This window comes from Centruroides sculpturatus, unplaced genomic scaffold, assembly GCF_000671375.1.
Source record: "Centruroides sculpturatus isolate CEXI.00-Female unplaced genomic scaffold, Cexi_2.0 scaffold2127, whole genome shotgun sequence".
Classification (NCBI taxonomy): Eukaryota; Metazoa; Arthropoda; class Arachnida; order Scorpiones; family Buthidae; genus Centruroides; species Centruroides sculpturatus.
Genome location: NW_019386455.1, coordinates 12,302 through 26,649, shown reverse-complemented (window position 1 = coordinate 26,649; position 14,348 = coordinate 12,302). Strand labels below are relative to the sequence as shown.

The window sequence follows — 14,348 nt, the reverse complement described above, 5'->3', positions numbered from 1 at the left end:
ACTCTCTGTAGATACAGAGTATAATTCTCCACAATAGAGGCATTCTGTGTCATTTGTCTTTTGTTTTTTGTCAGGCCTACCATCGCCGAAGGGGCCTGTTTGTCGTGTCTGCAGCAATAAAGTCTGTTTCCGAAAATCTGGATTCATCGGCCATATTCATGGCTAGTCGGGTACCCCATCTTGCCCTCAACGTACCCTTTTCGTACTGACTGCAAACACAGGTAAACTTCATTTCAAAACTAAACAATTACAGTCTTAAAGGTTACTTCGAATACCATAATATTCGAATAATCTTCTTCTGAAGGGTAATGTAAAAGTTCACAATGATACTTACTTTGTAGAAACTTTTTAGCAGGCGTAAAATTAGATGAAGTATTGCTGAAACATGAAAAATGTACATTACTTTCAAATAAAGAGTGCGATTTGGACGTTCTCTCGCTCCATGATCCCTTTCGAAGTAGACATTTAGTTCCTCAAATAACAGCTAGATAAAAGCTCATTAACCACAAATAAACAGACGTCCCCGTCTTACCCCACGACCCCATCTTGCACCACCTTCCCCTATATATATGACGCTGCAGAGATTTTTGTCAGCTGAACTCCTCGTAGATTTCTTGGCGAGTTTGAACGAGTTAAGTGTTGATAGATAGGGATGGGTCTTCAGATGTGCAATAAACCTTTTGTTTTGGATCCGGAACGAAAATCGGATCGTATTAAAGAGATGAATTACGAGATCTGAAATATAACGTCATTGTTGTATGTCGTGACGGCTCCAAACTCCAATATATTAGCACCCCAGATGCAAGTTTCAGCCAATTTTTCCTATACAAAAACTTTGGAACTAAACTTTTTATTTAGAAAATTAAAATTTCATGCTCAAAAGTATGCACGTCAAATTTGATTTCTTTTAACTGTCTGTCCCGTGAGACGAACTCGTGCAAAGATCCGTCAAAATCACTCTTGTGAAAATCCGACTCTTTTAAGAGAATTTTTATTAAATACGTAACAAGTTATATTTCTTTCATCATCGTTTCCGTTATTTCTCCCATTCTCACCCCGTTGTCTAAGGAATAGACCCGAATAATGAACTGCGTAATTCGTCTGTCGAGAAGGTCATCCCTAGGACGAAGTCGTCCGAGGCGACCGCGGAAGAACTCCCCTCTCCCCAGGACGTTTGTTTGTTTTTACTAATTTGGTCACACCGCAGACTCCTTGTAAAAGAGTAGTCTCCTGCGGGTGTCCGGTGGACGGAGAGACGGATGGGTGTTCCTGTATAGAGGGTAGACAAGAGGTCACCTACAAGGGCACCCTTACGGTGAGAACATTACCAAAAATGGTCAGTCATCTCCCCAGGTGATGACGAATTTAACATTAATTGGTCAAGTGATGTCTGCATTGTCGTCACCCATGACGGGGGAGACTGTCATAAATCGGGAGAAGTGACAGNTCCCCAGGTGATGACGAATTTAACATTAATTGGTCAAGCGAAGTCTGCATTGTCGTCACCCATGACGGGGGAGACTGTCATAAATCGGGAGAAGTGACAGTTTGCGTCAGAAGAATCCCCGAGATTTCCCACGCTAAAAAAGTATAAAAGGGGAATGAACGGAGATCTCGAGGCGATCATCGAAGGATGCGATCATCGGAGGGAGAAGACTACAAGCGTCTACTCAGGAAGGTCTTCAAGGTTTCTGATCGCCGACCTAAAGAGGTAAATACTTAGATTGTTTTTACTTCACTCTCTCTCGGTATACTCGGACTTGGAAAATATTGTCTCTCGGTATACTCGGACTTGGAAAATATTGTCTCTCGGTATACTCGGACTTGGAAAATATTGTCTCTCGGTATACTCGGACTTGGAAAATATTGTCTCTCGGTATACTCGGACTTGGAAAATATTGTCTCTCGGTATACTCGGACTTGGAAAATATTGTCTCTCGGTATACTCGGACTTGGAAAATATTGTCTCTCGGTATACTCGGACTTGGAAAATATTGTCTCTCGGTATACTCGGACTTGGAAAATATTGTCTCTCGGTATACTCGGACTTGGAAAATATTGTCTCTCGGTATACTCGGACTTGGAAAATATTGTCTCTCGGTATACTCGGACTTGGAAAATATTGTCTCTCGGTATACTCGGACTTGGAAAATATTGTCTCTCGGTATACTCGGACTTGGAAAATATTGTCTCTCGGTATACTCGGACTTGGAAAATATTGTCTCTCGGTATACTCGGACTTGGAAAATATTGTCTCTCGGTATACTCGGACTTGGAAAATATTGTCTCTCGGTATACTCGGACTTGGAAAATATTGTCTCTCGGTATACTCGGGATTTAGAAATTTGTCGTTTACCGATATACTCGGAACTTTGAATTTATTTATCTGTTCCTTTGGATAGGACTTAGAATTATTTTGTGTCGAAGACCTTTGGTGGTCTCACTTACGGGATAGACGGACATCGGTTGTTCGATATTGTCGCGACTCGGAATTTATTATGATTATCACTTTCATATTGTTTAGAATTAATGTGTAATTTTAATGTATTTGTATTTATATTTAAGTTTATATTAAATATGTTATTCCTAATTTAATGACTGTTGATAAGTACTACCGACATCTCATCACTACTTCGTTACACCTCCCACTCCTTTGCCCTCCTATAGCCACTCTCTGACAGCCGAGCCGGTAAGTGGGGAGAAACTTTTGCTTTATCCCCTCGGTTCGCATGTATTGGTGTCATCCGACAAAACAAGCCATCCGACAACTGAGAGCGGGTCTGCCAGGCCCGTGCAGATTAAGCGGTCATTAAGATTCAACCCAGTGACCCCCTGCTACTCACACTCTGTTTAGAAATAGACAGACACGGAAATGACGAAATTGGCCGCTAAGTTCACATTTTTAACATTAAACTCATTTCCTTCGGAGGATTCGCATCTTTCCATTGTTAAAGCAAAATAAAAATTAATAAATCTGTTATTCCCCGCTATTGTTAATAAATTACATACGTATATATATTAATATAGCATACGAATCTTAATTAATTCAAATAATTCCTCTATTTTCGCAGTTGTTTTGTGTCAACAGAATAGTACAATTTTTATTAACTAATTCCTCTATCGAACATTAAAAATCGTCGAAAAGATTCAAATTATTATATATAATAATATTCTTTCCTAACAGGAATTAATCATTTTTGCATTAGAAATTTACAATTTACATTAGAATAGGAATATTTCTCAATTAATCCTCTCATTTTCCTTTGCAGAATGGAGAATTTCAGAGAGTTGAAGAAGTTGCGCATCTCGGACAATGCAGTGTCCGAGGATGGCGCCTGGTCTTGGCCAAGTGTCATAAGGGTGCTTCCGAAAGATGCGCAGGAGAAGTGTCATACACCGGACGTCAAACGGGTGGTGGTCGTAACTCCGGACGACACCGCCTCGTCTCTCGTCCAATATCTGGAGGAGCGATATCCGGAGGTTCCGGAATGGACGGTGCAGACATCGTCGGGTGAGACCGGAGTGGACAGAAAGGAGTCCGAAGAGTCCGTCGAGCGTAAAAGGCCTTGGTGGAAAAGGTTGTTTTGCTGCTGGAAGACATAAACCTCTTCTCTTGCCAGGCCTTCTTGCGCAGATTTCGACTTTTCACCGTATGTAACATCGCCATTCGGAAGTGACCTTTTACCCGAATATGACACTCACCAGGAATTGATCTTTCACCCGGCAACGACTTAATCGACTGGACTTGACTTTTCATCCCAATTTACGGACGGATTCTTCGACACCATTCGAGATTCGGTTAAAGAGTGACATCAAGCAATGTTCTCGTGTTTAACTAAAGTCTGTTTAAACGACTATAACTGGCCAAAACGACTTATATTCTACACACGTTTACACTGTATTTCATCCGCTAAAAACTTTCGCCGCGAAATAACGAATATTCGCCACTAAAAGGCATACCAGACGAATTGAAATAAAGCAAAAAATACACGTAGCCTACTTTGTGTACTCCACAATCGTAATTACTTCAATAATTAAATTTGTACATAAATTTTTATCTATATCTATATCTATATATATATAAAAATGGACATGTATCTCCCTATATTTCACTTTTCCGCCAAAAATACACATCGCACGTGAATGGTGTTTGTATGTGGTAGTTGCTCAAAGTCTCCATTCGTGCACCAGGTGGGTTGCGTCTCGATAGCTATAAGGGTGCGGGAGATATGAGGCTGAAAGTGGTTGAAAGTGGCTTTCTATTTCGAATGTTTTGTTCGAATTTAATTCGAATATTGGTTCGATTATAGAACGATTGTAAANAGCTATAAGGGTGAGGGAGATATGGGGCTGAAAGTGGTTGAAAGTGGTTTTCTATTTCAAATTTTATGTTCGAATATTGTTCGAATTTAATTCGAACATAAAATTCGAATATTGGTTCGATTATAGAACGATTGTAAACGTTCCAGAAACGTTGAAAAGAGTTCGTTTGACTGTACAGTACGTGAACAGGAGACGTTCAGAAATAGAATCGGGACAAGGTCTCTAATTAGTCTGGAAACGGGGAACCTAATTCTTGGATTCTGTGAAAACGAGTAAGATTGGCTATAATGTAATTATGTTAATCTTCACTGTCGTTACTTTTTGCCCACAAATAAAAACCCAGCGAAGCGGGTTCTTGCAACTACTATTTAATAAATGTAATTAAATTTTATATTAAATGTTTACAGATTCGATATTTATTAAAGTCGCGCATTTTTTATGAATTTATAATTAATAGTAATGATTATAACAGTTATGACGGATGACGAAAACAGAAAAAATCTGCCTGATAAAAATATTTAAATGTAATGAGCCAAGTATAATTTGAAACAGAAGTTTGTAGTAAAACAATGGTATGAAAGATGAAATTTCATAAAAATAAAAGCCAAGTTTAACGAAATCTTCAGACTCAAGGACCCTTATATATTTTAATACCTTTCCAAGTGAGGCTATACCGCATTAATTCCGAATCTGAAGGAGACGGTGCGGTTGGAAATATCGGTGGATGAATTTCCACCGGAGGTGGCTGAAGAATCGACATAACTAACCGATCGTGGAGATGTCCTCGGACGTAAAGTTCGGGTTTGATCAAGCAACATAGAACCATTCCTACAAATACCATTACGGAACATACAGTAAGGAAGACGATGGTTACAACCATGTGCACTTCCAATGCCATTTTGATCTTTCTGGAAATAAATAAATACACCAATAACCTAAACATGCTACATTTAAAACAGAATAGAAAAATCGAAAAATATCATCTAAAATTTTAACGTTTTTCTATACGCAATAGTTGGTTAAGGCAATGATCTACCATGGGTATTGCATGCCAGGACTTTCTATAGGAAACTAGCCTTTATTTTGGTATTAGACAAGTGAAGAAATCCACGAGGAAACAATTTTAAGTAAGTGCATTGTTTTAAGATTTAAAAAGTAAAAAATATTTTATGTTATTTTTATGTACGTTTCTTTACAAAGCTATATTTAATTATAATTTTATTTAAAAGTATATTCATACAACTGAATATTTTGTACCAGGTATGTATAATTGTATATCCATCACACATTTTATTTTACCGAGTAAGTTTTAATAATTTTATTTTTAATTTTAGCCCTCATATCGTGGCTAGCGATTTAGAATATAATTGCGATATTGAATTTATTTTAAAAAGTTTTGGCTCAAGACCATATACTGTAATAAAAAAGTAAACATTATTAAAAGAGAAAGACCAATGCCTAAATCTAAATATTTAAAATTACTTGTCCTGACTGACTGAGTCACTGACTGACTTAGTCACTGATTTATCATCGCTCAGAGCAAACCGCTGAACCAAAACAGGTGAAATTTGGTACACAGTTATACCCCGTTCGCACCGAGCACTTCGATCTAGATTGTGACTAAGGTCGGAGAGTGTTCCGTGGTGCGAACGCTCTCGACCGTTTCAATCACGACTGAAACGAAGTTCAATCGCGATCGACTGGAGAGAGTTCTCGAAACTAGATCCAGTCATAAGAGAGGTCCCACAATCCCACACGCGCGAGAAAATACACAATGTCTGCGGAACACGTGTCGGGCTATCGACAGAGAAATAAACAATACATCTGGAAAGACGACGACATCTGTCTATTATTAGATGTATGGCACGAAAAAGTATTTATTTCTAATCAAAACTTCCATTTTGTTTGTTGGTGTTTGTGACTTACCGCGTAGTTACGTCAGATTTATGATCGGGTGTGATAGCCAGGTTCTTCTTGAGCGGACTGCCTGTGCGAACAGCACGACGTTCGACTAGCGACAGTCACAATCCAGATTGTAGGTAAATCGAGATCGAAGTGAGTCGTGGATTGTCATCAGGACCTTGACAAAATTTTTCATGCCACGTGGCCAAACAATTCAACTCCGTCAAACAAAAATTATGGACAGGTAAGGAAATCAATGATATTAAACTTTTGTCGTCAATAATATCAAAATATCCGTTAAGTCAGAATCAAATTATTACAGAAAATAGTTTTGAAATTGTACGAGTATAAATAATAGAAATACTTTTATATTATTTTTTATCACTATAATTTAATTCTTAAATTATGAACTTCAATTTTAGTAATCGTAGTAAAAGAAATAACGGTTAATGTTACGTATAGTTCCAAAATGGCCGCGCTTCCGACTGTTCCAAGGTCTATATAAGAAGGCCAGGACACGCGTGATCTACTTCTTGAGCCGCCATTTTGAGGTTTTTTTTGAGTCGCGTGTTTTAAGTAAACAAGAATATAATAATATAATCTAACAAATTTATAATTATTTTTTAAAGCACGATTGGTTATAAAATTAAGATGAAATTCAATAGTATTATTAATAAATGTTGTCAATGTAATACTCATTTTATAATAACTAATAGATGTGTAGATATATTTTTAATTTTAAATACCTTTCGAAAAATTCCAAAAATAAGATTTAAAATTAAATTATTTGACAATAAACTATATATATATATACAGTAGAACCTCGATTATCCGGACTAATTGGGGATGAAGGTAGTCCGATAAGGAAAAATCCGGATAATCGAAACAAATACTTTGTCTTTTAATGATAATACAACACGTCTTCTTTTCGATGACATATCGGTAATATTAAAAGTAAATACTGTATTTAAATTGTGATCAAATTTTCAAGAAACAAACGTTCGTATTGAATTTGGACTACTACTGACCAACGCTAACAGACAACCTATTGTTTAAAAGGCCATCTGGTGGCGCAAGAAGACGGATTTTATAAAATAAAAAGCAGTTGAAACTGCATTTTTATGAATAAAATTTTGACAAACTATTTATCGTTTTGTGACGAGTAAAATGTTTTCGTCGCGTTCACGGCTTTTAAGTAATGCATAAACCTTCGAGGCGCGAGGCCCTTCTGACCGCGAGGCATAGGCAGTGGCCAACGTCGTCCATGCCTTACGCCTCCCTTGGTCATAGAAATGATGTAATTTGAATATAAATTATTTATAAATACGTATGTCATAATTTTTATTACTACGAAAAATATATTTAAGAGTTTACGACTACTGTGCTGGGGGAGACGTTGTTGAAACAAAAAAAGTTATGCATTCCATCACGTACATTAACAGCGTCGTAATTCGCCAAGTGCAAATCAGCAAATTCGTAAAATTTTTGTTTATTTTGAACAATCCGGATAATCGAAAATCCGGATAATGGAGGTCCGGATAATGGAGGTTCTACTGTATATTTTTTTTATCGTTAAATGAGCTATATATATATAAATTACGTGCCTATATATATATAGGCACGTAAACAAAGTATTCATAGAACTAGTACATTTTGAAAGAAAATAGTACATTTTTTGAAGGCGCTTCAGTACGTTTTGAAATTTCATTGCGGCAACACTGGTGTACGGGCGCCCGTGTCTAAGAGGTCTGAATTCCAATGCTGTTCGGTCTAAAACCCCAATAATTATTCGGAAAGACCCGTCGTGATACGTCGTCCTTTTATCTCATCAACAGCCCCATTGTGGATCTACAAAATGGGCTTTCTAACAGAAAAAATCTTAATTCCCACAGGGCGGAAAATGCTTAAAAATAACCTATGCTGGTACTGTTGCAAAAATTTCAGATTAGTAAAGACGTTTGGAATGTATTTTCTAAATTATCTTTGAATAAGTAATTTTCAAGATTAACATATTTTAACGAAATTTTTTGTATTTCCTTTTTACGTTTTTTGATTTAGGACGTCTCAAAACGTGGAGACTTGCAAAAGACTCGAAGGTCAAGTTTGACACGATTTCAATACTTTTTTATTTTTTATGTACACATCACAGCCAGGAAAGCTGAGGAAACAAGGAAAGTCTTCTCGATCGTCTTTACGCTCGCAAGTAATTTACAATTTCTGAGAGTAACTTTATTAACATTCAGGATATACCCTCAACTTCATTAACACTTCGCTCAGCATCCACGTTAACATTTGGAAGCAGGGGCGGAGTGGCCCTAAAATTTTTGTGTAGAAAATTTATTACCAGCCCAGCCCAGAAATAAAAAAAATGTATTTTTTTCTATTTATATTTAAATATANATGACTTCAACAAGAATAATTTCAATCGTTTAATTAACTGAGCTTTTAATTGATTCACTACTTTCGGAACCTCGCCTTATATTTAAGATAAACGTGATGATATAAATAAATATCTTTTCTATTTGTTTTACTAGAATTAAATTTCCGATTACTAAGCTGTACAATGAAAAATAAATAGTTTCTACATTACAAACCTAAATAAAAATGTACTAGTAAATAGCATTGAAATTCTAAATAAATATTATATTATTACATTATTTGCCTATCATTTTTTTCTATCATATTGCCAGAATAATCACTAAGAAAATACCAAATCACACGAACGAAATACATAACTCGTATTTCGTATGTAATACTCGTACAGAATATACTCATATGTATTATTTCACAGTGACAATGTAACGTTCTTAAGACCTTAACGACTTTCATCGGTCAAGCATAAGATTAATGAAGAGTTTTTGGTCACCAGAGTCCTGCCAGTTATCTAACCCTGGGCTTTGTGAATAAACTGATGCCTAGTTGAAATACAATACAATACAGAACAGCCGTGTTCGAATAATTCGCTTCGGAAAAAATTCGCTCTTTTCGAAAACTCAATTTGTTGTGTGTCCAAGTACTGTTTCGCATTACACTATTACGTTTTCAGTATTTAGACTGCAATTTAAATAGATTGTACACATATAGATTACCACTTCCTGTCTGTCCTTCCTTAATCTCGAGAACGGAGTGAGTTAGATGAAAGTCCAAATCAGATACTGAAACAGGCACTTATATAGTTAATAGAAAGGAGTTAGATGTAGGGACCCTTTTTCCAAATTTTAATATCAACTTAAATTAATTAGAATAAAACGGTTTATTATCCAACTATCAGAAATCTCACAACATGCAAAAGAAAAGAGGAAGGAGCAACCAAATAATCAAAAATTATAAAAGATATCTATAGAAATGGGGAACATTGCATCCTCCTTGTATTCGGCAATGTTTACATATTAAATGAATAACTGTCAAAGCAATCAACAAACAATGATGAATCATGTCAACTCAGAGATGACTCTATGAAAGCTCGATGTCATCAAAAAATAAGAAAACACTGCCTCAACTACAATGATGACACTGTCAATGAATCATCACCCGATGATGAACTTTCTCATGCAGGAAGTGTTTAAAAAGAGAGCTCCAAGCAGAGAAAGTTCAGTTACATTTGGGTCTACAATCCAGTTAGAGAAAGGCAGTTAGAAAGAGACAGTGAGATAGTTCGCAGTTGGAGACACAGCTCCAGCCAGGGAAAGGCACTTGTGTTGCAGACGCTGTCACAGAAAGAGTTGTTGCAGAACGAGTTGGAGTGACAGTCACAATCAGACAACAGACAGACAGCAAGAGACAGAGTTATTCAGTAAGTGTCTCTGAAAGTAATTTATTTCTAATCTTTCTATTACTAAAAATATGATAAATTCGGGATGTTTTCTGATATTCAATTATAGGTTTAAGAAATCAGAACATACTTACATAAGAACAATCCAAGAAGCAATGGATCTGTATCGAGTTGGAAAACATGACGGCGCCGCGGACATCGCATCTATTTGCAATGCAAATATTTTATCAAACATTAACTTCAGTAACATTTTTGTTATTTACGAATTCGCCTGGACAAAGAAGTACTCCAACACAATGTACGAGTGTTGGAAATGGTTCGACCATAAAGGAAGTCAAATATTTGGAAGAACCGAGTATTTACAATGCAGCGAAATCACAATAAACACTCTTCTCTCCCGTCCGATATACGATAAGTTAAAAGAATCCGATTTGTTCAACATCGTGTACAACTGGGCTAAGAACAAAGTTACACCACAGACCAATTTAAGAAGAGTTATCGCACCATTCTTATCTAAAATTCGATTCCTTTCCATGGGAAAAGAATGTTTTGAACGTGACATTTTCGACGTTGCAAAGGGAAATGTCTTAACCGACGAAGAAATCGAAGCAATCAGAAATTATTACTCGAGTAAATTCAAAGACAAATCTAAAATTCCAGCCAACCTTTGCACAGACGAATACGAGAGAGATTATCGGTTCTATTACACTTTGTTTCATTATAACCATCGAGTTCAAAGAAGATTTAGCGAATATTTCGAAGTCAATGCGCGAATGAAGTTTAATTGCGAGATTTCTGTAAAGGAAAACTGTTTTATTTACAGAATTCGTCTTCCCGTAATTCACTCCAAAAAAAAATGTATAAAGACCTACGTAAACGTAAAGGTTGTCGGCGGTAGCAGGGAATTTACGAAGTATGTGGAATGCGACAGAGAAGGGCAAGGGGTGTTGAGTTCTGTAATATTCCTGAGAAAAAATTCGGTGTGTCGACTCAACGCCAGGATCGACCGCAAAGAGTTAATTCCTGAAAACCAGTTACGAATTAAACCCGATAATTGTTATTTCCTCAAAGAACATAAAAGTCCAACTGCTAAAGAAGAAGATGAACTAAGGCCTAGTTATCATTTCGAGGTCGATCTCTATTTTTAAAAGGCAGAGAAGTAATTTAAAATGACTTCAGCAAGAATAATTTCAATCGTTTAATTAATTGAGCTTTTAATTGATTCACTACTTTCGGAACCTCGCCTTATATTTAAGATAAACGTGATGATATAAATAAATTTCTTTTCTATTTGTTTTACTAGAATTAAATTTCCGATTACAAAGCTGTACAATGAAAAATAAACAGTTTCTACAATACAAACCTAAATAAAAATGTACTAGTAAATATGATCGAAATTCTAAATAAATATTATATTATTACATTATTTGTCTATCATTTTTCTCTAACATATTGCCAGACTAATCATTAAGAAAATATCAAATCACACGAACAAATACATAACTCGTATTTCGTATGTATTACTCGTAGAGGATATACTCATATGTATTATTTCACAGTGACAATGTAACGTTCTTAAAATCGTTAGACTTTCATCGGCCGAGCGTCAGATTAATGAGATTTTGGTCACCCGAGTCCTGCCAGTGATCTAACCCTGGGCTTTGTGAATAAACTGATGCCTAGTTGAAATACAATACAATACAGAACAGCCGTGTTCGAATAATTCGCTTCGGAGAAAATTCGCTCTTTTCGAAAACTCAATTTGTTGTGTGTCTAAGTACTCTTTCGCATTACACTATTATGTTTTCGGTGTTTAGGCTGCAATTTAAATAAGTTGTAGAATTCCCACTTCCTGTCTGTCCTTCCTTAATCTCGAGAACGGAGTGAGTTAGTTGAAAGTCCAAATCAGATACTGAAAGAGGCACTTATATAGTTAATAGAAAGGAGTTAGATGACCGGCATGATTGTGTCGTCAGGAACAGTATGATAAACAGGGGCAAGACCCGACTAATTTCAGTCAGAGAGCATATAATTAAAACTACGATTAAAAATTGCATTCCTGTATTATGACGACGAAACAAATAATTTCTCGTTTGTCTTCATTTTTGCCGTTTTTGGTTAAACAAGAATTAAAACGAAACATTAAATTTCTCGTTTATTTTATATTTATAGCTATTTATTTTATACTATATTTTATACCTATATTATTTAAAATTTAATTTAAAAATTAGATATCAAAATTGAATAAAATAGAAATTATAGCAACATATACAAATATAATTTATCTGCATCAAAATTTACAGAGAATAAAAAAAAAATTGATCGTTGAATTTCATGTATTGTCTGTATGGTAGTGTCATTCACTAATAAACTTTTAATTTTACCAATTAAAAGATGTATAAACACGGAGATTAAAACATTTCAAATTAATCTTCCGAATACCATAAAACGTCGATTAATGAATCTTGTGCATGATCCCGGGAACAATATTTTAACAAAGATGTGTCGTCCGACTCTGTTTCGTAATCTTTTCCTTTCAAATATTCCACTACGTACGAATCCGCCAACCGTAAGATAGAGGAAAGGAAAATACTTTCGATGAACAGCAAACAGCAGTTCAAATGTCTGCTCAGATTCCAATCCTCCACGTTGAATATCTTCCTTCTAAAATACGAAATAAATATTTTATGAAGTTAATTAAATTACATACTTGAAAATAAACGGATGAAATACTTTTACCTCAGCAATCTAATTAATTCCAAAATCCACGAAGTTATCATAGCTACGATAATCAACAGAATTATTCTGTGTGTTTCCAGTGTATTGAATTCCTGAACGTACTTTGTTATTACAGTCATTGAAATGACGAACAAGCTGACCGACGTGCTGAACATTACCTGGTGAAAAATACTGCAATGAGTTGCGTAACTTTTCCGGCCAAAATATTAAAAACCCTCGATATAGGTAGGACATACGATCTCCCGTCTATCTCTCCATTCCCTTGACCTTTAACCACCAAAATTTAAAAGGATCGATCCCCTATAGTGCAAACCTTCCAGCAAATTCCAGAAATTTTCAACAATAGTAAGCCTCTAAAAGGATGAATAAAATAAGGCCCTCCCAACTCAATAACATCCTAGCATACAGAATCTTTCCAACCTATTATGAAGTTTATGATAAACAAGGTGATTTCTGAAACACCGTATCAAATATTAATATTGGATTCTGCAATCGCTAACGTTAACATTTTCTTACAATTCGAAACCGTAAGTTTTATCTATATTCTAACTTAACCTATTCTAATAAATTACCAATATTGGTAATTTATTAGAATAGGTTAAGTTAGGTTAGAACGTGGGTCCACTCTGCGCGGCCATGACAGTCAACATAAGTAAACATTAACCTTTCATTTTTTAAGTTGCTGTATTTACGTAATTTCTAATATAATATAAACGCTCATTTTATGTCGAGGACAGACTACTTACTTTGTCATTCAGAGAATCTCCGTTAAATAATTTAATGAACAACACAGTTATCAGAACAATGATAATGTCTTCCTTATACAACATTATTAAAATACACTAAATGTGGAAACGCGTAAAAGGAAAGTGGAATCTAACAACGCAGATAAAAGCGAAAGTCGCAGATAAAAATATGAGTGATGAGACAAGGGATTATGCAAATTAATGCTTATAAAGTTTTGTAAATACTTTACTTTAGTTTCGCATTTTACAAAATAAATGAAATAATAATTATCATTATTTTTGAGATGGATGTCATTTACAATTACAGTAATTTATAAAGGCACAATGTACCCGATGTACCCAAAAATGTACCCGATTCATAATATTGCTGCAATATAAAAAGGCCCTTCTAACTAGGGCACGAAATGCAGTCAATTTATAACGAAACGGATCATTAGAATGTGCGGGGATATATAGTGGGCTATGTGTAGGTTTGGTGTACACATTGGTGGATATATGCCCATTCTTAATAACAATATTGATGTCTAAGAAATGTATAACTATGCAACTTTTTTGTTCTTGCTTCAGATTTAGGCCATCTTCGTTGTCGTTGATACTTTCTTTATACTGCTGCAAAATTATGGACAGAGACAAAGAAATCGACAGGATTAAACGGATAGCAGAATCCTTAGGCATTGTTAGAAACTTTGTGATAAAGGATACAAAGGTCTCTAAACAAAACCCTAGTAAATACATAAATTTCACCTACAACAAAAATGTAAGAAGCGTTATGAAGGAGATTGCGGACATAAAAGAATCAACGGTGATTTTAAAACGAGCTCCTAATTCATTTAAAATTCTAAGAAACGATAAAGGGGATATTAGGA

At 35.5% G+C, this 14,348-nt stretch overlaps 1 protein-coding gene across 1 annotated transcript; it reads right to left on the bottom strand.

The window, feature by feature from the left end:
- Positions 1-12,261: 12,261 nt before the first annotated feature.
- Positions 12,262-13,675, bottom strand: LOC111615021. The gene is made up of 3 exons (XM_023356396.1): positions 13,483-13,675; positions 12,737-12,894; positions 12,262-12,661 (listed from the first exon to the last, which is right to left on the bottom strand). The coding sequence occupies exons 1-3, from the start codon at positions 13,564-13,566 to the stop codon at positions 12,424-12,426; spliced, it is 480 nt and encodes a 159-aa protein (XP_023212164.1). The 5' UTR covers positions 13,567-13,675; the 3' UTR covers positions 12,262-12,423.
- Positions 13,676-14,348: the final 673 nt, after the last annotated feature.